This window comes from Hermetia illucens, chromosome 1 (genome assembly GCF_905115235.1).
Source record: "Hermetia illucens chromosome 1, iHerIll2.2.curated.20191125, whole genome shotgun sequence".
NCBI lineage: Eukaryota > Metazoa > Arthropoda > Insecta > Diptera > Stratiomyidae > Hermetia > Hermetia illucens.
The window spans coordinates 134872761-134898825 of NC_051849.1; the positions used below are offsets into that span (position 1 = coordinate 134872761).

Below are 26065 nucleotides of genomic sequence, written 5' to 3' on the forward strand. Positions count from 1 at the left end.
TCTACTTTTTAAATGCGGTTTTCTCGAAACTGCATGTTGACAATCGGCTGCCACCATAACGCAAAATCTATCCAACGAAATTCTTTGAAATTTTCACGACTTATTCAGAACATATTTCTACGGTCCGTAAACTAGGATAATTGCGATTCATTCAATAGTTTTTTTTTATTCATTCAAGAAGCCGTGAAAAAACACCAAAATTCACAAAAACAAGTTTAAGACGGCATCAAAAATTTAGTTTTTATTATTTTCTAATAATCCTAGTTCGCGGACTATAGTTAAGTCTGTACGTTAAAATGTCGTTTACTTTTTTCTTTAAGACGATCGCAGTGCCCTCTAGCGTGGCAGCAGAAAAACACATTTTTTGGAGATGGGTGTATAAATTGCTCTGTATTTCAACTATGCGATCGGGCTGGAAAAATTACTATGGACGCTCAAGATATTAGTATATCTATGGTGAAAAATTCGTATTTGTATCTTTCTTCAGTTCTTCACAAAAAATTTCTAAAAAAAGCCAAAAAAAACGGCCTTCACACGGGATGACCCCCTTAAACTTGGCACGTGCAGAAGATGCGTTAGCCATTTATTAACTCCTCAATTGAAAAAAAAATGCGGTTAGCTTGATATACTGCCCTCCTCAAACGTTCTCATGGAGAAAAAACATCGCGATATTCTCTTTACCAATCTTTATAACCAATGTAATGGCCTGGTAGGGAGTTTGTTATTATGCGGTTGCGGATATTCACTTCTATGAGGTTGGCATAAAAGCGAACTCCAGCGTACACCAAACCATGCTGGAAGAGATTATTGAACCGCTAAACGATGTTTTATTCGTCGGGCGAAATTGGCTGCATATTCCCGATTTCATCTCCGCAAATGAATGGACCTCTGGTAGTCCCAATTTAAACCCGCTGGACTATCGACTGTGAAACAAGTTTGACGAGGTTGCCTGTACACGTCGACATGCAACTTTGAGTGATTTGAAAGCAAGTGTAGTGAAGACTATGCGAAAAATCCCGCTTCGTATTGTCTGTGGAGCTATCGAAACTTGCACCAAAGACTTCAAGCTTGTATAGATGTGGAGAGCGGTCAGATTGAATCATTTTTTAAAAATAAAATGTCTATATAATTTGTCCTTTCTTTATTATTGTGTCGGATCCGCGGAATAGAATTTTTTTGGCGCCAATTGTATCTAGATATAGTGTAGAATATGTGGGTAAAGTGATTTTTTGATATTCGGAGTCGTTCGGAAATTATAATGTTAAACACGTAATAAGTCACATGCCAGATTTATGTCGATCGCCGTAATAAAGCGTGTTTTTATCGGTTCGAATGACTTCACTAAAAGTACAAGAATTGAAGGCTGTACATGTGTTTCTTGAAGAAACCTAAGGTTTATGGACTAGGTATAGCAGATTAATGGTCAGTTAAGATTTTATGGCTAAAAATCACATTCTACTTTTTCTCGAAATGAAATCTGCTGCCACCATAGCAATCTCCAACGAAATTCTTTGAAATTTTTACGACTTATTCAGAACATATTTCTACGGTCCGCAAAGTAGAATAATTGCGATTGATTCACTAGTTTTTTTTATTCATTAAAGAAGCCTTAAAAACACATACTTTAAGATGATCACAGTGCCCTGGAGCGCAGAAAAGACCTTTTTTTTGGAGATGGGTGTATAAATTGCTCTGTATTTCAATACTAAACTATGCTATGCTATATGGTGAAAAATTCGTATTTGTCTCTTTATCCAGTTTTTCACCAAAATTTTTTTAAAAAAGCGAAAAAAACGGCCTTTACGCGAGAAGACCCCCTTAATTTCGATGAATTTGAGAAATAAAGATTTGCTTGACTGACAGAAATTATGGCTATACTACCTACGTTCAAAATGAATTTAAATTTTTTACCCACCCATATATGCGCTTATTTGCAAAGAGTTCGTATCATCGCAAATATACAAGAAATGGATATACTCAATACTATGAAACCGTTGGCACTTGTTCAAACAAGAAGGCTCGGTTTTTTATTTATCCGTTAACTAATCAAAAACCGGAAGCTCGATGCTTCAGGTATGAAAGGCTTTGTATATTTTTTGTGTAAGTAAATTTTTAGAGCAGAACTCTCCCATTTACCTGTAACCCGTAGTGTATGTGCATATTTGGCATGTCAGGCTACTCAGTTTAGTGTAATATTGATATTTAGTACTTTGGGTTACAGTAAATTTACACTGAAAAGACAACTTTGAGCTACTGTAACTTTAGCAATAATTGTACGATTTTAATCAAACTTGGGGATAATGCTTCATGCTCTAGTCTACATTATTGCATATTTCTATGAATCGAAGACTAACGTTAAGGAAAAGATCCCTTTTCAACCCCCGCACTGCCGGCCTTTCAAACAAATATCAAAACTAAGATCGTCCTCGGAAAGAACTAACTAATCGAGACCTTTCATTTGATACCTGACTTGAATATATCGACGAAAGCCAAATTTACACCTTCTTTTTGCATGTATGGGGGGGGGGGGGTCTCTTTAAGGGGGTCATCTCGTGTGAAGGCCTTTTTTTAGCTTTTTTGGAATTTTTTGTGAAGAACTAAAATAAAGATACAAATACCGATTTTTCGTCATATATTTGTTAATACTGTGATACTGTGGGCAATGATTTTTCCAGTTCGATAGCATAGTCCATTATTGAAGTACAGAACAAAATCTGCTGCCACGCTAGAGAGCGCTGTGATCATCTAAAGAAAAAAAAAGGTCGGCATTTTAACGTGCGAACTTAACCGCGGTTTGCAAACTAGGATTATTAAAAAATATGGAAAGATAAATTTTTGATGCCTTGTTAAACTTTTTTTTTTGTAAATTTTGGTGTTCTTTCACGGCTTCCCTAATCAATAAAAAACGGCCCAATGAATTACCCTAATTTGCTAACCGTAGAAATATTTTCTAAATAAGTCGTGAAAATTTCAGAGAATTTCGTTGGATAGATTTTAGTTTATGGTGGCAGCAGATATTTATGCAGTTTTGAGAGAAACGCATCTAAAAATTAGAATGTCAAGCGACGACGGCTTTACGGTTTCTTACCAGGGCAGACGCAAATCGTCAGACGCTGCCTCACCTCTGCCCTGGGAGCAGCGTTCTACGAATTATATAAATGAGCATTCAACATCTGCGAGCCGCTACGGTCACGCTGCTCCCAGGGCAGAGGTGAGGCAGCGTCTGACGATTTGCCTCTGCCCTGGTAAGAAACCGTAAAGCCGTCGTCGCTTGACTTTTTTTAAAAGTTTGGGTGCAAGCCCTAAGCGAGGGGTCCGTGGACCAGAAAAGAGGGAGTAAGTTGCTCCCCAGTTGGTCCGGTCCTGCATTAAGTTGATGCGGACTTAGGACCCCCTTCATTCTCAAAACGAATTAGAATGTGATTATATACTATAAAACTATGGTCATTAATCTGCTACACCTAGTCTATAAACCTTGACTTCAATTTTCGCTCTTTTAGCGAAGTGATTCGAGCGGCATTCGGACCAGTAAATTCGTATTTTATTATTCGTACTTCGACATAAACCTGACATACGACACTTTACCTGTTTAATGTTGTAATTTCCGAACGACTCCGAATATCAAAAAACCGCTTTGCCCATATACGAGTATTTGACACTATATCTAGATACAATTGATGCTAATTTACAGACAAAATCGATTCTGAGGGGTTAATGCGAAATGTGGTTTTAAAAACAAATAACAAATTCTGACGCAAAAATGGCCAGACTTAGATCGATCATTTCACCCACTGTGCACCGGAATCAATTTTCCTCGTTCTGTATTCCTTCCAAGGAAATAGTTTCCTTTCTTGCTTCTGAAAACACCTACCAATCGTCGTATGGTTGACGAAAAGGGCATATTTAAGTCTTGGTGAAAAATTGCAAAAAATTTTAATTTTTTTCAAACTTTCTGGTGGGACATATTCTTTACAGGATATTTGCTCATTCGTCAGGAATTTACGAACCTTTTCACGCAATTAGTTACATATCTACCCCGCCGTCCTTAGGCACATCTTGTTTTTGACGTGTCATGTAAAAGAAACACAAAATAACTGCATTACTGGCTCAGCCTTGCAAACCAGTGGTGTGGGAATTTCGATAGGTCATTTCCAGATGCCGAAGGAGTATGGAAACCATATATGTGTAAATTATAAAGCATGGTGATGCCATTGGTGGTAATGGTCGATTTTTCAATTAAAAAAAAACTGTTGAAAATACATTGGATCATTTTATTAGGCGGTTTAAATTTATATTTTATATCATTTCCTTTCACATTTCCAATCTTCTTTCAATACGCTAACATTTGTGCCTATCTAAGGAACTTAATCACATTTTAACAAATATATTACGATATACTATAAGAAATATGGCCCATATAATACATTTTAAATACTTTTTCATATTTTGATTTCTCCATTTACATCATTATTCAATCATTGCACTGCAACATCAAATACACCAAACTTATTTACAATTGTAAACGGAAACTGCAAAGAGGCAGATATTTGAATATTCTAAGGATCGAAACTTGAATGAAAAATATCTCACATACATCTATATAGGTTTATACTCTACATTTTGCTCTTTTGAAAATCTCAGTCATATTTGTATTAAATTCGTTTCCAAACAATTATGCATAAATCAGAATTTCAGCACCAAATATTGATGAATTTGATTTTGAATAAAAGTAGATCTCTTCAAACCGATGTGGAACAAATTGTGGCGTTTGATATGAAGCGAGTATGGTACGGTGTTATGCAGCCCTTGGCCCTAACGGCTGCTATCGATAATAAATAGGATTTATTATTGTTTGTAAGGATGCCGATAATGAACCGATTCTGCAAGCCAAGACTTTTCAACCCAACAAAGAGAAGGAATCCTATCCCCTCATTACAACTCAGATTTGCAACAAGCATTTCTGAGAAATGATGGAATGTAAAAGCTAATTATTCTTATCTTCCATTGTCCGCGTACATCATGTTTTCAGCAAATATATTGCACAATCGATGAACTTCTACTAATAATTCAGAAGCGCCTCCTTTTGTCAATGGTGCTTTGCTTACTGTAGTTGATTCTCTCACAAAATTGGCCATAAAGCCATGTCGCAACAGAAATTCTATATTAATCTCTGCAGGAAATAAGCTCATGATGTGAATAATGTAAATGAGTTACCGAAATAATCAGGAACTTACCACATAAAGTTGTAGAGACCAGCGTTGAGCGATAATTGACTTATTTTCAATTTTCTAAGAAGCCTAAACCAAGAGCATATGTTGCTTACAAGTGTAAAACTAGGAACTGAACTTAGAAATTCATTTGGCTCGTCCATTCAAATTGAATGCGTTAGTCTGTATGCAGTTTGCTTCCATATTTCCATAAACTTAGTAATTTGTAGTGGGGATAATTGCGTCAAAAGAAAATTTTGATAATTTCGCAAATTTTTAAATTTTAAATGTTCTCATCTTTATAAGCATGGCAGGAGCTACATAAAATTATGAAAATTACGTATATCCATGCAAACATGTAAAAGTATTCAAAATGGGGAACAATTTAAATCCATCAAAAACATTGACATATAAACAATATAATCGATACAAAATATTTTCCGCTTAACGAAGTCATAAATCTGTAAATAAATTTCCAACGCCGCTACCGGTTACAAATATCACATTATCAACCACATAAAGATAGAAAGTAGTCACCATAGAAATTATGGAGTGGCGCATACATAACATAAGGAATTACATTAGTCGTTTAAAACTGGAGTCGCTCAAATCAACTAACTGTTGTTATTCTCGCCGCAGCACTGTATGCAATCCATACAATTGTGCTATCTATTGCCGTCACTTTTCTTGATTATTTCCGCGGCGTTGATCTGTTGCTGAAAAAAAAAAATTATTTTCATTTTAAGCAGTATTAATTGGAATACGTTCCTCCGTCTCTTATATATTAGTGCAACTATTTTATTTGCGAACTTTATAAACCCCCAGGAAATACGCTGGTCACCTGGCCTGTTTCGTATATCTGAATACGAATATCAACTTTTAATGGGTCCCCACACTTTGTAATAAATAATCGGATTAAATCGTAGCTCAGCGGATGCAAAAAAACAAAACAAGGGCTAAATACATACTAAGCGATTTCTCTTGCTAATAATGGAGGATTCCTCAAACCAGAGTTTATCAAAGTTATCCGTCAATTTTATTTTCAAATGATAAGAAATTGTGTCTGTGTTACTCTTCGCATCTTCTTCTTAAGCCTTTATCTCGTTCTGTAGCGAAGTCAACTGATCTAGATCGAACTTACCAATTTTTTCGGTCTTAATTTTCGTCGTGGTATCGATCAGCGTTTGGGTCATTTTCCGTCGATTTCTATGTTCAGGCCAACCTTAGCTAGTGATAGTTGATTGTCCACAATAGGTACAACCCCATGCAGATCGCGGGTGCCATTTCGGATACGATCATAGCATGTTACGCCATTGATCCAATGTAACATTTTCGTTACCACTGCCGCGTTCATTGTGTTTGATGGCCGATCAGCACTCGTAACCATTGCAACTCAAAGGGCGAACTACACTGGCTGAGATACTTGAACTGCCGGGAACTAACAAGTCGCTATCACTGTCAGCGATGTCTGTTTTCATCATCATCAAGCCGGTATCCGGTCTAGGCCTGCCTTAATAAGGAACTCCAGACATCCCGGTTTCGCGCCGAGGTCCATCAATTTGGTATCCCTAAAAGCTGTCTGGCGTCCTGACCTAAGCCATCGCTCCATCTTAGGCAGGGTCTGCCTCGTCTTCTTTTTCTACCATAGATATTGCTCTTATAGACTTTCCGGGTGGGATCATCCTCATCCATACGGATTAAATGACCCGTCCACCGTAACGTATTGAGCCGGATTTTATCCACAATCGGACGGTCATGGTATCGCTCATAGATTTCGTCATTGTGTAGGCTACGGAATCGTCCATCCTCATGTAGGGGGCCAAGAATTCTTCGGAGGATTTTTCTCTCGAACGCGGCCAAGAGTTCGCAATTTTTCTTGCTAAGAACCCAACTTTCCGAGGAATACATGAGGACTGGCAAGATTATAGTCTTGTACAGTAAGAGCTTTGACCCTATGGTGAGACGTTTCGAGCGGAACAGTCTTTGTAAGCTGAAATAGGCTCTGTTGGCGGACAACAACCGTGCGCGGATTTCATCATCGTAGCTGTTATCGGTTGTGATTTTCGACCCTAGATAAGAGAAATTGTCAACGGTCTCAAAGTCGTATTCTCCTATCCTTATTCTTCTTAGTGCTCGTGTTTCACCAGTACGGTTTGATATTGTTGGTTGATTCGTCTTCGGTGCTGACGTTGCCACCATATTTTGTCTTGCCTTCATTGATGTGCAGCCCAAGATTTCGCGCCGCCTGCTCGATCTGGATGAAGGCAGTTTGTACGTCTCGGCTGCTTCTTCCCATGATGTCGATATCGTCAGCATAGGCCAGTAGTTGGGTGGACTTAAAGAGGATCGTACCTCTTGCATTTACCTCAGCATCACGGATCACTTTCTCGAGGGCCAGGTTGTCGTAGACCGTTGTTGATGTTGAATGTTCTTGAGAGTGATCCTGCTGCTTTTATCTGGCCTCGCACATTGGTCAGGGTCAGCCTAGTCAGTCTTATTAATTTCGTCGGGATACCGAATTCTCTCATGGCCGTGTATAGTTTTACCCTGGCTATGCTATCATAAGCGGTTTTAAAGTCGATGAATAGATGGTGCAACTGTTGTCCATATTCCAACAGTTTTTCCATTGCTTGCCGCACAGAGAAAATCTGATCTGTTGATTTGCCTGGAGTGAAGCTTCTTTCGTATGGGCCAATGATGTTCTGGGCGTATGGGGCTAGCCGGCCTAGCAAGATAGTGGAGAATATCTTATAGATGGTACTCAGCAACGTGATACCTCTATAATTGCTGCACTGTGTGATATCTCCCTTTTTATGTATGAGACAGATAATGCCTCGTTGCCAATCGTCAGGCATTGATTCGCTGTCCCATACTTTGAGCACAAGTTGATGAACCACTTGGTGTAACTGGTCGCCTCCATATTTAACCAATTCGGCTGTAATTCCATCGGCTCCTGGCGACTTATGATTTTTTAGCTAATGAATTGCACGGACTGTTTCTCCTAAACTTGGTGGTGGCAGTATTTGTCCGTCGTCTTCAGTTGGCGGGGCCTCCAACTCACCGATGTTCTGGTTGTTCAGTAGCTCATCAAAGTACTCAACCCCATCGCTCTAATATGCCCATTCTGTCGGAAATCAGATTTCCCTCTTTGTCTCGGTAGGATAAGCATCGAAGTGTATAAGGCTTCATCCTGCTGACTTGTTGGTAAAACTTCCGCGCCTAATGCAGTTGCTCCCTGTACTTTTCTAGTTCACAGACCTGTTGGTTCTCCCAGGCTTCCTTTTTCCGTCTGTGAAGTCGCTTCTCCGCTCGACGGAGTTCGTGATAAGTCTCTGCGCGTGCCCGCGTTCTTTGAGAATGCAACATTACTCGGTATGCGGCATTCTTCCGTTCCGTTGCTAGCTTACATTCATCGTCAATCCAGCCGTTCCGACTCCTTTTGCGGCTGGAACCAAGTATGTTTGTGGCCGTATCTATGATAACGTTCTTCAGGTGATTGTGAAGATCATTTGTTGATGCTTCATCTCCAGGTCCTCTGTTGACTGCAGCTATTGCGGAATCCATTTCCCTTTTATAGGTGTCGCGGAGGGTTGTGTTGTGGATGGCTTCAGTGTTCACTCTCACCTGATTGTCAGAGGGGATTCTAGGTGGTATTGTTATTCGAACTCGGAGCACCATGCCAACGAGATAGTGATCCGAGTCTATATTGGCCCCCTATATGTTCTGACATTCATCAAGGCTGAGAGGTGGTGGCGTTTGATCAACACGTGGTCAATTTGGTTAAAAGTGGCCCCGTCTGGAGAGGCCCATGTATGTTTGTGGACCGCTTTCCGCACAAACCAGGTACTTCCAACAACCATTTCGTGTGACCCTGCTAATTGAATAACCCGTATTTTGATGTAAGATATGGGAGCCAACGTATCGCCTGAATACGGGCTCCTTCCCTACTTGGCTGTTAAAATCCCCAAGTATGATTTTGATATCAAGCCTGTCCCGGCTTCGAGGGTTCGTTCTACTGCCTCGTAGAAGGTATCATTCTCCGACTCTGCAGTCTCCTCTGTAGGGGCGTGAACGTTAATGAGGATTATATTTCTAAACTTGCCTCGCAAGCGCAGAGTGCATAGCCGTTCGCTTATGTTTTCAAAGCCGATAACAGCAGGTTTCATTTTTTGGCTGATGTCTGTTCTATTGTCTGCTTTATTCAGATTCAGTGGGCCACCGTGTTACGTAAGGTGATTATCCCAGCTTTGGACAAGATATCCAAGATCAGTATTATTATGAAACGCTAGGAAACATCATCCGTATAGAGCAGAGTGTAGGGTGCTGGGCGTCTACAACAAGAATAAAGAGAAGTAGTGAAGAGATACCTCCTTGATGAACATCGGAAGAGATACGAACAATTTTGATATATCTACCATATTTTACTTTTCGGATGGCAGTGGAGTGATTTTACCCAACCACAAGTTTTGGTGGTATTAGCTGTTGCTCCAATGCCTGTAGATCTGGGAATGCAATATATAGAGGGTGAGGTTTTTCACAGTGTTTCTCGGTGAGTACAGTAGGTAACCAAACCAAATTAAATTAAAAAAAATATGTAACTCAAATTGTTGACAATCATCAATACTTTCACAATAATTTGAATTATCTTTCGTTTCAAATATACCATTTGCCAACCTTACGAGCTGTTTGGAAACATGTGGTACCGTCGTTTCCGAAAGGATTTAATGCTTGCGCTGAGAAGGCGTTAAATTTTGTACTGTGTTCATATTTTAATGAATAAGTTAATCTATTATTTTGTGTTCTGTTAGCAGAATATTGGCCTAGTGACATTTGATTCTGTATTCTTCGTTCATTTATACATTCATCGTATTTTAACTAGCTTCTTTTTATAGTAAAGACTGTACTGAAAGGCAATATTTGATCTAACCTAAAAGGACAAACGGATCCAAATTTAGATGATACTGCACTTTGCAATGCATGCAGCGTGAAGTTGCAAACACCGCTGGAGTCCAGTATTCGATATATTAACCGTTTAAGTGCGAATCGTCGGTATAGCGACGGATAGGTATTATTCTAAAACTGTGGCAAGGAGCTATAACGACGATTGTGTCAGTATGTATTAGGCGCTCGATGAGTGGGGACGGTCGCGCGGTACTTGTTGTTTTCCGAGTTTATTCAAAAGTTAACATCATATTAAAGATTTTAATTAATTGAAAAGCTTGAAAAAAAAAATTTCTCTTTGTCTTACAAACTCTTTGTCTTACAAGTATTTACCAGACCAAAGTCAGGTGCACTTGCTTGGGAATTGTTAACATTATTAGAATTAAAAGCATTTTAGCGGTTATTTTGGAGATGGGAAATACACAAAGGCCAAATATTTATTCTTACTGGCAGTAGAACAGCTGAAATATTTCATGATTTAAAAAAATGTTCGCGAGAGATCGCTTCCAATTAATTCTCAAGTTTTTTCACATGGTAGACAATACTACTCTCTTCCCATGTGACCATCCAAATTATGATCCATGTGCTACATTTGAAATATTTCTCCTTTATTATGTCTCACATCAACAACTATCCATTAATGAATCATTGGTTGGAATTCATTGCAATACTAAAATAAAAAAATACATGCCAAACAAAAAGCATCACAACCGCTAACAGCCAACGATTATTATTATTATTTCCGAGTTATCACAATCTCGGCAGATGCCGGATTTTACCTAATACTAGCACTAAGTGCCAAGCATTTAGGATCGGACGATCCGACCTACTTAAAAATTAAAGGGGCACTGGTGGTGGTGGCCGGTGGTAGGTCAGTAGGAGAATCCGTCGAGTACTCCCCGCAACATCGAGCACGTGTGCAGAATGCAGTATTATCATTATTGCAGTGCAGTGTCCAGGTATTGTTTTTCTTTTGCTTGCTATAAAGGGTCACGACATCAAGACAATATGGAAAGTATTAAAAAAATATGGGTTCGGTTATACAGTTGTTGAAAAATTTAAATAAGGGGTACAATCTGTATGTTTATAATTTTTTCACAAGTATTCCCTAGCTAAGGCTCTGCATGTACATGATATAAGCAACTTATATCACGGACACTCACATACATACGGACATGTAACAAAAAAATATTAAAGTTGGAAACGAAATATCTTAAGAGCAAAAATATTTTAATGTGTGCCTACGGAGGCAAGAAGTCTAAAAAGTAACCAGTAATTCTACTATCCACTAATAGCACTGCGGATGTGATCACGATTAAGAAAAAGAACAGTACATTTGCATATGTAAAGGAGAAGCCAAAGATAATTCATTATTACAATAAGTATATGGGAGGTATGGATGAGTCGGACAAAATACTCTAGGTGTATAACAATGAAAGTTCGGGAAAAAGGTGGTTTTCATCATTTTCAGGAGAATGTCGTCTATATTTTGTACAGCCACAATAAAAGCAAATCATTGAGCAGACCACAGTTTACATAAAAAATTATTGAATCAATTGATATAGAATGGCTGACGAAAAAATGTAATAAAATATCATCCGCGTCTAACCCAAATTCCAATCTGGAAAAATTACCGGGTGCAAAACTGCATAAATGCGTCGTGTGTATTATGAAAGGGGCTAAAATTCCAAAGCGTTCCAGATTGATTTGTAACTTGTACAAAAAAAGGAGTGCATGGCACATTTGTTGGAAATCACGAAAAAATAATATATTTTTCCATCCAAAACCTTATTAATGAAGTAAATTAAGTAGTATGATTGAAGTATGTTATTTATTGTAAACCTATTATAAACTATTATTTTTTTCAAAATTCTAATAGCATCTTTAATTGCCTTTAGCCAAAACATTTAGCACTCAAACGGTTAAGAAAAATAGGGATACTCGGAAAAGTGTTTTCACATCAAACGAAACTAGGATCTCATGTTGTCATGTTATCCTTCAGCTTCTCGATCACGTGCAGGCTGTTTTTTACGGCATATTTGCTATGATATTCATCAGCATTCACTTCTTGTAGTAACCATTTCGCAATATTTTAGGTAGGGGAATTAGTGTCCGCGCTAATTTCCCGTGTTTCGTTGGGTTGTATTCTGGACCTAGGCAAAGAGGGATTAGGCATGCATAATGCGGCTATGCTCTTGACAAGGTCAACATATTCCCTTAGTGTTTTCTCCACTATTTTGATCGACTTTGGTAGAGGATTTGTTCTTAGTTTGAAGAAGTTGCCGTTATTTAGTTTCTGGAGTGCCAGGTCTTCGTAGGCCGTTCGATCTAGTATTACCAGTTTGTTGCCTTTATCTGCTCTGAGGTAAAAAACTGGTTTCTGGTTTAGTTTTTTAATGATCCGCTCCTCCCTATTGTGCTGTTTATTTGATATCTGTCTGTCTGTCTGTCACACCCGATTCACTCGGAAACGGCTACATCGATTATCGCGAAAATTGGTGAGAGCATGCAGTCTGTTGTTCCCTTTACATGCAAGTGGCGCCATTTTGTTTTAGGGGGCTCCCCATACATATGAATAGAGGGTAAAACATTTTTTTCCATAGAATATGGCCATGTGGGTATCAAATGAAATGGCTCAATTAGTACTTTTCAAAACTGACTCCATATTTGATATCGGGTGATACATAGGGGAGTGAGGGCTCAAAATATGACCCTCAGAAAGTGCAACGGGTCTCGTTCGCAGACCCTATCCAACCGAATATGTTTCGCCGGAATTTACCCGCACATCATCATCATTTCTAATGAATACCAAATACTTCTTTAACATCTCTGTCAACTCTTACAACTCCTCCACAATACAAATCCCGCATAAACACCAAAAAGTATTTTCCCCAGTAGCTATAAATCCCCCGTCACACTACACTACTTAAGGCAATTATCAAGCTTCCTTGTCCACAGCTTCCAGCTTCCAGCTTCGCTTTTATATGGAACTGTGGAATTACCAACGACGATGCATCCCAAGCGTAGCAAATGTTTTCACGCCGCCCAAGGAACTGCTCTAAAGTCTTCCGCATGAGAAAATAAAAAAAAAGTGAGATCAAATGGATCCCCGAAGTAAACGCTTCCTTGCTCCGTTGCAACGTCGCTCTTTTCGAAGCGGCCCGCACGTTCCTCAGGAAACACTATAGCACCTGAGGTCGCGAGCTTCTGGCTAACTACGCGATAATTGAAAACTAGCAGAGGATCCCCGAGGACAAATCATTCATAGCCTACACAGATAAAAGCTCGAAGCATCGCTGCGTTCGGTAGCACGTTCTGTTGCAATTTCGTAATCGAAGAAAGTCATATTTGCTTTATCAAACTGATTGAAAGTTTTTACTTAATTTTCATCCTCACACCTCGCCCTTCTCGAGCTCGGGACACACTGAATACACCCAAATATATATCAGCAGCAAAAATAAAAGGACAGATATTAACATAATCATCGCCCAATCCGAAACTAAAAAACCAAGTGCACTTTCTCATGCAAATCTACCTTTCTGCTGAGAACCCAATATACAAATTCTCTCTCACCTGCAAGGATTTAACCGTTTCTAGTAGCATATTTCTCTCATCTTGAGCTGCTTTCAAATTTGCTCGTAACAATTCGTTCTCCTGCCTTGCTTTCAGTCTGAAAAAATTGCAATATTACATATTAATTCTTTTACATTCTTTGATTGCTCCACCTATTGCACTCTAAACTTTCACGTGCGCTCGTTAATTGTTTCTTGTAGTTTTCGTTATCTAATTTAAGCTGCTGCATCACCAACTGTAAAGATAACAATTCTCTATCACGTTCCTTTTCTTTTTGCAAGGAATTTGGTGTTTTATCTGTAGTGAAAAATACCGGAATGAGTAAGTGGCGTAAAAAGCTTATTATATTTAGCATATACCTGCGGTGGAATTTTCACTTGGTGATTTTTCTGGTTGTATATGGATGATTCCCGATTCATCACGAATCAATTTCATTTTACCGATAGCTAAATTAATCGGCACCGGACCAGGAGACGTTATATTAACCGGTGGTCTGTCTTCGATCAGATTTATTTTGACATTATCCAAAAGAATCTAAAAATATATTGATCAGCAATTGATTAGTATATTCATACAAAATAATAATATAATCTATCTTACGTTAAGCGGCAAAGGTTTCGTTATAATTTCATCTTCAACTAAGTCTCCTAGCCCAATCACTGTGCTCATCGATAAATCCATACTTAAGTCTTTCACGCGGATATCAGCATGATTGGAAAACCAACTGGAAGTAATTCAGTTGCTGAAATTGATTTCTAACTCGAATATGATCGATGTTGTACCTTTTAAATATATTTTTATCTTTCACTGGACCTATGTTATCTGGAGGCGTAAGAACTTCTTCAAGACGCATTTGAATGCAGGGAGAAGCCTCTGGATTGTAAGCAGCAATATTCCACGCTCGACATCTTGCCCCAAATTTCATCTGAAATTGCAATAGGCATTAATCATATGCAACATATTATTGGATAGGGGCTAGTTACATTTCAAATTAAAGCACAAGGTAAAAAAGAGATCACCATGCAAAAGAAATGAAAAACTCAAGATAAAAAGCGAATATCGAAAATTTGACAAGCAGTTCAAGCGCATTCATAGTTACATTAAGCATTTGATTCTTGCATATCCGAAAGTGCATTCAAATAAATTCCACACTTTTTCAGTTTTATGGAATATTTATTTAAAATATTCGCCGTTTTGGGGAAATGAAAAACTCAAGAACTCGTTTCGCAATATCCATCTAGAGAGTTCGACTCGACTCGATAAAAAAAACTGCGGAACTAAAAAGTATGATCACATAATCGGAAAAACTGGAAAATTACCCGATTGCCCCGCCCCCTTTTTTGTATCACATATTCGAGGCGTGCCTCATTTACCGTGACAGAGGCTTTCACCAGATATAAGTTAGGTAATATCGACGAAAAAGGAACGAGAGGCGAAAACGAACGATGACGAAACATTAGAAGAAGTTGATCGTAAAGTTGTTCTTAAAAAATAACTGGATAATATTTAGTCGAGACAAAGATATCCTGTATGACCGTGGTGTGGGCTTATCATTAAACATATCAGGGCTTGGACTGGAAAATAAAATCATCCGAAAAAGGATTTTGAGGTTATGTCGTGGAAAGCGTCAGATACAGAGGCGGTCCATGTTAATAGATCCTTTTCGATACAAGACTTTTCCCAGTTAATTTGTCACACTAAAATCTTGCACGCAGAATTGCAATGCCCAAATGTATTGACAAGCCGTATAACAAAAACCAAAAAAAAAAGTTTTGTAGCATAAATGATTGCCCGTTAATGACCTTTATAATAGCTGGCAAAATTTTAAAACCAACAAGCAAACTTATTTTTTTACGGATATATGGCCCGTACGCCCATGACATTGTTTGTTCGAAATTTAGTCGGTCCGGATTACCGGATGACGATGCATACAGGTGTTGATGAGAGCTTTTAGCTTTCGAATAATGGCTACATGTCACATTGCTCCTATATAGCAGCAACGAGAGAACATTAGCCCAGAACATTTTCAACTTGACGTTGGTGTTGAGATATATATACAAATCGATCAAACCTTGATTCTTATTGATTTGATTATAGACAATATACAGAGAGAAACCAATCACTCATTATTTAATAAAAACTTACAATACAGGAGATCTTCCTTCCTATATCTTTTTCTTCGGATGCATAAAGCGAGGTTTTCAGAGAACTAAATTGAAGAAAATTATAGCCCCGTAAAATTCTTAGGATAGGGGATTGGATGGGGAGAATACTCATCCGTCTGTCATTGTTCAAAGTTCTCAGGACTATAGAAAAATTAGATTAAAGCAAAAGCCGGCCATGATAACTAGTATAGGGGAAATTGTGAATTGAGTTAAGTTTCCAGCAGCCTACTTATCAAGATATGGATATGGGAGCAGACTAATGAGATGATATAATGTCGATTAACCTGATGCTTATTATCAAGTGCATTTGTCGTCTATTGTGAAGTCATTCTTTTATTCACATAGATTATACATGGAAAATGAAATAAAATAAATTTTGAATGAAGTCTTGAAAAACCTAAATAAGGAAGAAAAGGGGGCCAAGAGGCGCTAGAAAAACACATTGATTCGAGCAGTCATAGTCATAGGTCAGGCCTAAGAGCTGATATTAAACATAAAAAATGTTACGGGAAATGTTATTTAAGGTATTCGTTTCAGGTCACTATAATAGGAAGAAGTTGATTTTACTCCAAATTGCCTGCATTACCTCACAAACAATGTCAAATCCTTTATGTCTCCTGTTCACTTCTATATGGAATATAGAGAAGCATCTCTTTTCAATATCCTTATTTTCCTATTTGATTTTCAATAAGACTGCACTTCAGTTTTATTATGGGGCAGCAAAAATCGAATATAAATATCTATGATGATCCGGGATTGGAACCCGGGACAATGACATGTAGAGGGTGACGACCAACCAAGGCAGCCTCCGCGCCGTGTCAATTGTAATAAGAGAAAATAGTCAATCGCTGCCTGCAACTTAACGTTGATTTCAACACAGCGTTACTTTTATAACTATTGAGCTTTTACACTGAAATTTTGGGGGAATATCAGTAACAGATGTGGCAAATATCAAAAGGAATAAAACTTAAATCGGGTCAGTAGGAGCGCCACATAGTGGTAATTCTGAGAATTTTTAGACCAAGGTGGAATACAAAATTAGCAATAATGACATAATTCTATTTTATTATCAAACTTGCGTACTCGAAAAATGATACGGTCATTCGTCATCAAAAAGTTTCAAATTAGATTTTTGCTCCGTTATTTACTCCTTTACGGTATAACAAACGCGTTTTCGTAATTCATGGAAGATGAAAAAAAGTTAAGTTTAAGGTGCTATGAAGTACTTGGCACTTATAAAATGCTTCCTCTTCAGCGTAATCGTCCATGTATTACTGTTTAACAACCGTTTCAACAAACAAGATGGTCAAGAAAATCCATGACGCCGTTACAACAAATCACCAACAAAAAGTATGACTTTACCCAAGTTCGGTGAAGAGCACGATGGGCAAGAGGAGGTTTTGAGTTTTATAGGAAATTCATATATATGGTAACCATTTACCCCCTGTTGAGGTATAGCACATCAACCACACTTATGCGCCATCGTTCCTGGTTACTTGAAATGCCTTTCAGTCTCCCCTATCACTACCTGAGACGTCCACATTCCTCCTCTACTTTTCTAAACCAGCTGCTCTTAGTTTCTCCGGTATGCCCCTCCTGCGCAGAACCCTCCAGGTAGACTCCCTATTAATGGCATCGAAACCTTTTTCGGAATCGAAAAAGAGCAGGTGCAGCGAAGCTCTAAACCCCGCACATTGTTCTAAAATGATCCGTATGGTGTTGATGTGCTCAATGCAGGAGGATCCGGAGCGGAAACGAGCCTGTCTGTCGATCAAGTTTTCGAGATGTTCTTTGATATGATCCAGGATTATTTTAGTTGTTATATTTGCCACACATTTATCACACTCAAAACGGGTGCCCTTTTTTGGAATCTTAACGATAATCCGCTTCTTCCACTCTCTCTCATATATGTCCGAAATTATTTCTCTTCTGCTTGGAGGAACCGTCCGTATCCACATGTTACGATGACTAACCAACTATGTTTTACAGAAGGCTCTCTGCCCCACAACATGCTTCACACTTTTGATAAACATACATTCGACTATGTTTGGGCTACATATAATCGCCATAAATTAATTTGTTTTTGAATGAGTCCAGGATCGATGTATAACATAGTCATCATGAGATTGTGAATCAAGACACTCGAAACTTTTTCATTCAAGGATTTTGCAAATACATAGGCATATTTTTCTAAAAATTTAATGAGGAATATGTTCAACCAAGTCTCGGCAACAGTCATTTTTTCTGAAATCAAAGTAGTTTTAATTAAAATATTTCCATCGCAAGAATACGAGGAGTCCCCCTCTGCATTTACGCATTTACTTAAATGCAGCACAATTTGAACAATCAAGCGGGGCAGGTCGTGACATAAATACTATAAGGTTTTGGCTTTAATAAAAATGAGGACAATAAATTTACCGAATAGTATAGTGTTGAAGTGTAGAATAGTGTTGAAGAAAAAGAAAAATGAATCTGTTTGTGGAAAGAGAATAAGATTATTCACTCACGGATTTTGGATTGGACTAACAAGATGCATAAAAACACAACTGAATTGACTTGATCCTTATTTGCATGATTATTATAAACTCGTCGACGTTTCTGTGCACCGAAACTATTCTTCTCCAAGAACACTCAGGCTTGATGTTCAAAATAATAATCCTTTCATGCTTTCCATGTCGATACGTAATGGTAGTGTAACTTGTGCATGCAACCTACACCATCACCAACAAATAGTGACTTCGGGATACCATATACTCAATACAATCGTTATTTTCCACCACTAATTCCACACATATATCAAAGGTTTTTGAACACTTCACAAAAGAGATGAATTCGCGTATATTCAGGTTTCCAGATTGACTTTCAATTCATGCTAAAACTATTGTAATCACTGAAATCAAATCAAATTAACATCATATTGAACCCAAAGAATAACGAATGTATTCAAGAATCAGAATATGCATTTCGCAAAATATATGAAGAGCAAAAAGAGCAATTGAAAAAGTTGAATTTCATAAGGATAATGACGAACCAAATGTAGAATATAAACAACAGAATGAACAACCGAAAATAACCAACTACATTTTCCTTAATCAAATTATAGAAATTAAAACTAATATATGTACCTTTGTTGATTGGTGAGCAGTCTTTAGTGTGTTCGGTTTTTGTGATTAAAACATTTTCAAATATTGTTAAAGCAGAAATTTTCGATTCGCATTTCAGTCAAATTGGGAGCGATGGATGAATATTTGATTGATAGTTTTTCCGTGGCAGAAATTATTATTTTTTATTTGTCAATTTTGTTGTTTCGAGTTTATTTTAACATATGCATATTTGTTATAGAAGAGAAGAGAAAGCATGCAAAAAATATATGGCAACACATTAACATATGGTTCAGTAATATATTTGCTCGATTACTTATTATGGAAATATTTATATTATTAAAAGAGTGATACACATATTATAAGATAAGACATATACTTAAAAGAAAATTAGAAATGAACAAGATAAAGTTAGAGCAAAGTTGTTCTTGGTTCTCGTGATATTAGATATAAAAGGAAAGTGGATTCTTCGAAAAAGAGGCAAATATTTACAATGTAGAGAAGGCTTTGTTGTAAGACCATAAGAATGATCTCAACTGGAAAGCTTCCCTGTAATCATTGGATGCAACTATGCATCGAGGAAATACTCAAGAGTCATTTATGACGAAATAGGGGAAAACGAATTCCACCATTCATTTGACCTATAGCTTTGAAGAGGTCCAGGGAAATATTGGTTGCTTGTATGTATTTTTACAGATAATGATTGAGATACAGTTCAAACCTCTTTTTGAAATGTGATTGAAAAGCAAAGACTTGGAAGCACTTTCTTTGGAAAATGAAACAAAACGAGAACTGGGCTCTCCAACAAAATAAATTAATTATATTAGATATTTTTAAGTATATTATCTAAAAGTTAAGAGCATAGAATTCAATTGCTTCTGACATTTACACTTTCCGAACATAAATATTAACGCAATGAGTAGACATTACCTGTAACTCATCCCAGGGTATAGCACCACATTCATCACATGATAGTGCCGATACTTGTAGCCGGATAGAAGATGAGTATCCCTTGTTCTCCTTTATCACTTCTACTGTTGTTAATCTTCAAGAATGCTCGCTTTTAAAGAGAAATACTAATCACTTGTTCAACTAACTCTCACCTAAATGTTGCCATTGACACCAAATCTCGCCGACGCCAGCTACTTCCTTCTGAAGGTTCTGATGGCGACGACATGTTTGTCTTTATGTTCGGCTCTTCGCAAACTTCGCTGGCAACTTCCACAGGCGAAACTTTTAAGTTTACGTCATTTGTGAAAGGATTTAACCTGTACCATTAACATCCACACAATATTTTCAGAAAACAAAAAAAGAACCCAAATATATATATATACCTGAACATAACATCCATACAATCTGCCGGTTTATCCTCACCCATTATAATAGTAAAGCTTTCAGAATCCGAGCTCACATCACTATAAACGGAAAATGTGTCACTGGCGTCATCAGGTCCTCCTTGCTTTAGAGCAGAATCAATTGATGTCATGAAGTTAGAGAATCCTTTTTTCATAGACAATAACCCTGAAATGAGAGCTGCCTTCAAATATCTCATAAATATCTCTGCCTTATATTATGCCCAACCTGAATTCAATTCTTTCGAAAAATTTGTATCCGTAAGGGAGTTCCGATTTCGGGTACCCTTCGAAGTGGATGATACACCTTGAGGCTCCGGTTTTTGGTTTTGAACTGGACTATTTTGAATTTGTACATTATACCTAAAATCAGAGATAAAACTCGCATAAAATCAATAATACCACATGGTTTCGATTTCATTATTCCTGAATTTCAAGAAAAACAAGTCGGAAACCGGAGGCTCAACGATTCACGTATGAAATATTTTGTTGACCTTTTGTGCAAGGTGTTTGGATACATTATGATTCCATATATGCATAGCTCGTAGTGGATATACGTTGAATACATCCGGTATTCAATTCGATATTGCACTGATATTTTAGCTCTTAAAGAGTAGCAATTCGACGGAAAGGCGGCAATTTTGACCGATTATAACTTTGTTATTAATAGTAGGATTTCCATCAAACTTTCCAGTATAATGCTTTATATTGAAACCTACATTTAATTTAATATTAAAAAGTATATTTTACGAATTTAGGATCAACTTGGTGGTTCGCAGTACATTTTTAAAGTATAGTAACATACTATTATCAACCTAATTTGAAAAGATATCGCAATGGAGAGTATTTTGAGACTTAAACACCATATGTGTGCACCATCGCAATTTTTTTCAGTTGAGTAGTATCTGTGATCAGGTCCTTAAAGTAACTGACATTTTTCGAACCCCGGAGCGGCAATCCCCCCCTGCATCCTTGCAACACTAATATTTGTTTTTAATTGATGTAGTTGTCTTCGAGAAAAGTGTTTGTGACAGACAGACCGATTTTTAGTAAAGTATTGTCCAGCCCAAGCAAGCAGAAATACATCTCCGCACAAAAGCTTCATGTAATTGAGGAATAAAGCGAGGGAGCACAAGTTTCGACGCAAAGGCAGCATGTGCTTCACTTAGTCAAAGTGAAAATGACAGAAAAACGAAAAGCGAATTATTTGCCGGTGTTATTGTATATGTGCAAAAATAGTCAAAGGGTCGCCGCCTGGCGAAATATCGAACAAAAATCCTGGGAAATCCCCTCTCCACCATTTGCGAGGTGTTTGTGGGATACCTTGAAAACTGATGGGAGGAAGAATACCATCTATCTAGGGAATGGATACGATATGTGGACAAAGTCGTCACTATTGGCAAAAAAAGACGAACTAGAAGACATTCGAAAACGATCAAACGCGATGCATAGCAGGATAAAGATCATCATGGAAGTCGAAAAAAACGACCTCCCTTACTTGATCTCTCTATCAACAACCGAAGCCCACTGTAATTTTATGTCTACATCCATCCATCCATCCACATACACTGCACATGACGGAAATCACTTCTAAACCTAACAAAACTCTCTATTTTTTAAATTAAACATGATTGTTTGAAATTATTAACATTTAAAATTCCAATAAAATTCAAAAGCACTGAAAAGCCCGCATCATCTTGTATGGCGTCACACGCCGCACCAAGCCCAGTAGACCGGCAACTGGCAGTTACTCATAAAAATATAAAAGTGTCAAAATTAATTTCACTCGCGAAATATCAAAAACTTTTTAGCTGTTCCGGAAGGAGATATTCGAAAAAAGTGGATCGCCTCCGCCCGGCGAACTACGGTTTCTTTGCGGTCAGGTTTATATTGTTGCGGAGATCATTTCAATGTGAGTTAACATTTAATAAACAATCTTAAATATATGACTGAATTTTAGAATTAGAATGTACAATTTCGTGTCATTATTATTCATTTTTCATGTTTCAGTTGAAAGAAGATCTTGGGGAATTTATGCAGTTCTCATTAGATCCCACTTCCAAAATCTCAGAACGGCTCATCCTAAGAAAATTCGACCTGCAGCTGCTGAATTGCAAAGGAAGCAGCAGACAAATGGGCCCAATTCAAATTAAGTCAGAAGAGAAGAGATCCCGCGGAATATTCCGGAACCGCCCGAAGGTTCTTACGTACGTTTTATCTCCACTCAGGTACAGATGCGAGTGAAAGTTCTGCACCTGTGTTCGGGCATTATTTTCGACAAAGCCGTAAACTTGTCCTTACACATTAACTGCACTCCCCCCACTGCATTGTCTCTATAAGTTTTTCGTTGGCACATGTAGATCAATTATGTAACAATATGGTGAAGATATGCATCAATTTAATTTCTCACACTTGTGAAATACAAAATGTGTTAAAACAATCGATGGAGGCAAATATTAATCAGCGCTACAATACTATCATTCTACTTAGTATAATGAATATGCAGTAAACAACGTATTGAACTTCCCGTTTTGACACCTTTTTATTCGGGGACGTTGTGCCTGCCAGAATTTGCAACATAGTTTGTTACCATTACTGCCGAAACGTAAGGTAAATTGAAGGATTTTCCTTTCACATAACAATTTCCCACTTTTCTGTTAAAAACTGATTGACTGCTTCAAAAGTAACAAGTAACAAACACTAAACCGTACACTTTCACGTAAATAAGATTCAAATTCCTCGCTCCTTGACGTCATATGAAGTGTGAACCAATCACCGTATTAATTTTCCGCCTTGTCAGAATTCAATTTTTAAACCATTATAACCATTATGGTAATTAGGCAGGTGAAACTACTATTTCGGCATAAAAAAACATATGGTTATTTTTTCAACGCGGGAAGTATATACTCACAATTTTGTCGTACCCAAAATTGCACCACATCAGCCCATTATAGCAAAATGTACTCCATATATGCCCACATGAGGTGAGTGTCCCAAAGTGCGGGACGAAAGTACGAAATTCGTAAACAGTAAGGTAAGCGACCATGCCACCATCTACCGCGAATTCACTAGCCTCGATAAAGTTATGAAGAGAAGGAATGTCCAAAAATTAACCATCCACCCATGTATCATACCATGCATAACAACACGAATTACACCAATCAAACCGGGCACTTCTATTGGAACTCAACCAAGTTGTTAGGATCATTGAATTGAACATTAGCTCACTAGCCGTCGAGCTAGTACGAACAAAGTTCAATTACAATACAAACACAAATCTCACATAGTAGGGGGTTGGGTAGGGCTGACAACCCACACACGGACACGGAAAACAACGTGTTACGAAGCCACAACAGGAGTCTAGGACTGGACCGATAACACAATGACGAACCCGGCAACGACAAAGGAATAACGAGTTGCGCATTTTCCCATGGAACGTGTGCTGCCTGTATAGAGATGGAGCTCCCAAGCAGCTAACCAATACCCTGTCCCAACATAGTCATGATGTAATAGCGTTGCAGGAGATGCGTTGGACAGGGACCGGTTTCCTGGTCCATATATTCCATATATTATAGCGGCTATCCAGCGCTCGGAGTAGGTTTCTGAGTCAGCCAAAAAATGAAACCGTCTGTTATCAGCTTTGAAAACATAAGCGAAAGGCTATACACTTTGTGCTTTCGAGGCAAATTTAGAAATATAAGCCTAATTAACGTTCACGCCCCTACAGAGGAGACTGCAGAGTCGGAGAAGGATACCTTCTACGAGGCAGTAGAACGAACCCTCGAAGCCTGTCCCAGATATATCAAAATCATACTTGGGGATTTTAACAGCCAAGTAGGGAAGGAGCCCGTATTCAGGCGCTACGTTGACTCCCACATCTTACATACATTATAATACAAATGATCACGGACTGCGGATTATTCAATTAGAAGTGTCACACGAAATGGTTGTTGGAAGTACCTGGTTTGCGTGGAAAGCGGTGCACAAACATACGTGGGCCTCTCCAGACGGGACCACTTTCAACCACATTGACCACCTGTTAATCGAACGCCGCCACCTCTCAGCCTTGATGAATGTCAGAACATATAGGGGGGCCAATATAGACTCGGATCACTATCTCGTTGGCATGGTGCTCCGAGCTCGAAAAACAACACCACCTAGAATCCCCACTGATAATCAGGTGAGAGTTAACACCGAAGCCATTCTCAACACAGCGCTCCGCAACACCTATAAAAGGGAAATGGATGCCGCAATAACCGCAGTCAACAGAGATCCTGGAGATGAAGCATCAACAAATGATCTTCATAATCCCCCGAAGAACGTTATCATAAATACGGCTACAAACATACTTGGCCCCAGTCGCAAAAGGAGTCGGAACAGCTGGTTCGACATGAATGTAAGTTAGCAACGGAACGAAAGAATGCTGTATACCGAGTAATGTTGCATTCTCAAAAAACGCGGGCATGCGCGGAGACTTATCACGAACACCGTCGAGCGGAGAAACGACTTCACAGATGGAAAACAGAAGCCTGGGAAAACCAACAGGTCTGTGAACTAGAAAAGTACAGGGAGCAACCGCACCAGGCGCGCCTTACGCACCTGTTCATCCTGCCGAGACAAAGAGGGAAATCTGATTTCCGATAGAATGGGCATATTGGAGCGATGGGTTGAGTACTTTGATGAACTACTGAATAACCGGAACATCGGCGAAGACGACGGACAAATACTGCCACCACCAAGTATAGGAGAAGCAGACCGTGCAATTCATCATTTAAAAATCATAAGTCACCAGGAACCGATGGAATTACAGCCGAATTGGTTAAATATTGAGGCGATCAACTTGTGCTCAAGGTGTGGGACAGCGAATCAATGCCTGAGGACTAGCAAAGGGGCATTATTTGTCTCATACATAAAAAGGTATCACGTTGCTGAGTACCATCTATAAGATATTCTCCGCTATCTTGCTAGGCCGGTTAGCCCCATCATTGGCCCATACCAAAGGGGCTTCACTCCAGGCAAATCAGCAACAGATCAGATTTTCTTTCTGCGGTAAGCAATGGAAAAACTGTTAGAATGCGGACATCAGTTGCACCATCTCTTCATCGACTAGTCAAAGCTCCTAGTATACAAGGCAATGATCTTGTCAGTCTTCATGTATTCTTCGGAGACTTGGGTTCTTAGCAAGCAAAATTCTGGCTGGATACTTATCCAAACAATAACGGCCACCATGTGTCGCACATACTCATCTGGTGTGCATTTCAACAATATCTATTAGTAGAAAAAGTCAAGTATATACAAACCCCAACATGTCTCTATCGGTGCAAGTCTCTTCTCGCCACTCCACTACGTTCTTGTCATTGACACTAACACGCTGCTCTTTGCAGATGATGTCTTTTTAGTGTCTCGCAACAAGGGTGACCTCAAGTAACGTATAAAAAAGTGGAATGTTCGTCTCGGTCTTCCATTGAATGTGAACAAGTCGGAATACCGGAAGCTCGCGCTTCGGATATAAAGGTTCTGTGTTCATCTTATGTATGAAATTCCAACGCACATTTTTCTATCTGTATATAGCTACAAATCCAACATACTCCTTCATATTTTTCCAAACTACGAGACATACCCACATATTACAGCCATAGATATTAAGCTCACCCTAAACAATCAAACTGCCTATTTCCGAATACTGTACACATATATGCACGTATATAAATTGATCGTACCCATAT

The 26065-nt window shown here is 38.4% G+C and overlaps 1 protein-coding gene across 1 annotated transcript in view; it reads right to left on the minus strand.

Annotated features, from left to right (window-relative positions):
- Positions 1-4250: 4250 nt before the first annotated feature.
- LOC119646554 (UHRF1-binding protein 1-like) overlaps positions 4251-26065 on the minus strand; it is a 35131-nt gene continuing 13316 nt past the window's right edge. The window contains 10 exon segments of the mRNA XM_038047032.1: positions 4251-5923; positions 13722-13818; positions 13874-14018; positions 14081-14255; positions 14322-14445; positions 14504-14646; positions 19918-20032; positions 20091-20255; positions 20322-20508; positions 20569-20702. Coding sequence (XP_037902960.1) covers positions 5873-5923; positions 13722-13818; positions 13874-14018; positions 14081-14255; positions 14322-14445; positions 14504-14646; positions 19918-20032; positions 20091-20255; positions 20322-20508; positions 20569-20702 — 1336 coding nt within the window. The 3' untranslated portion in view covers positions 4251-5872.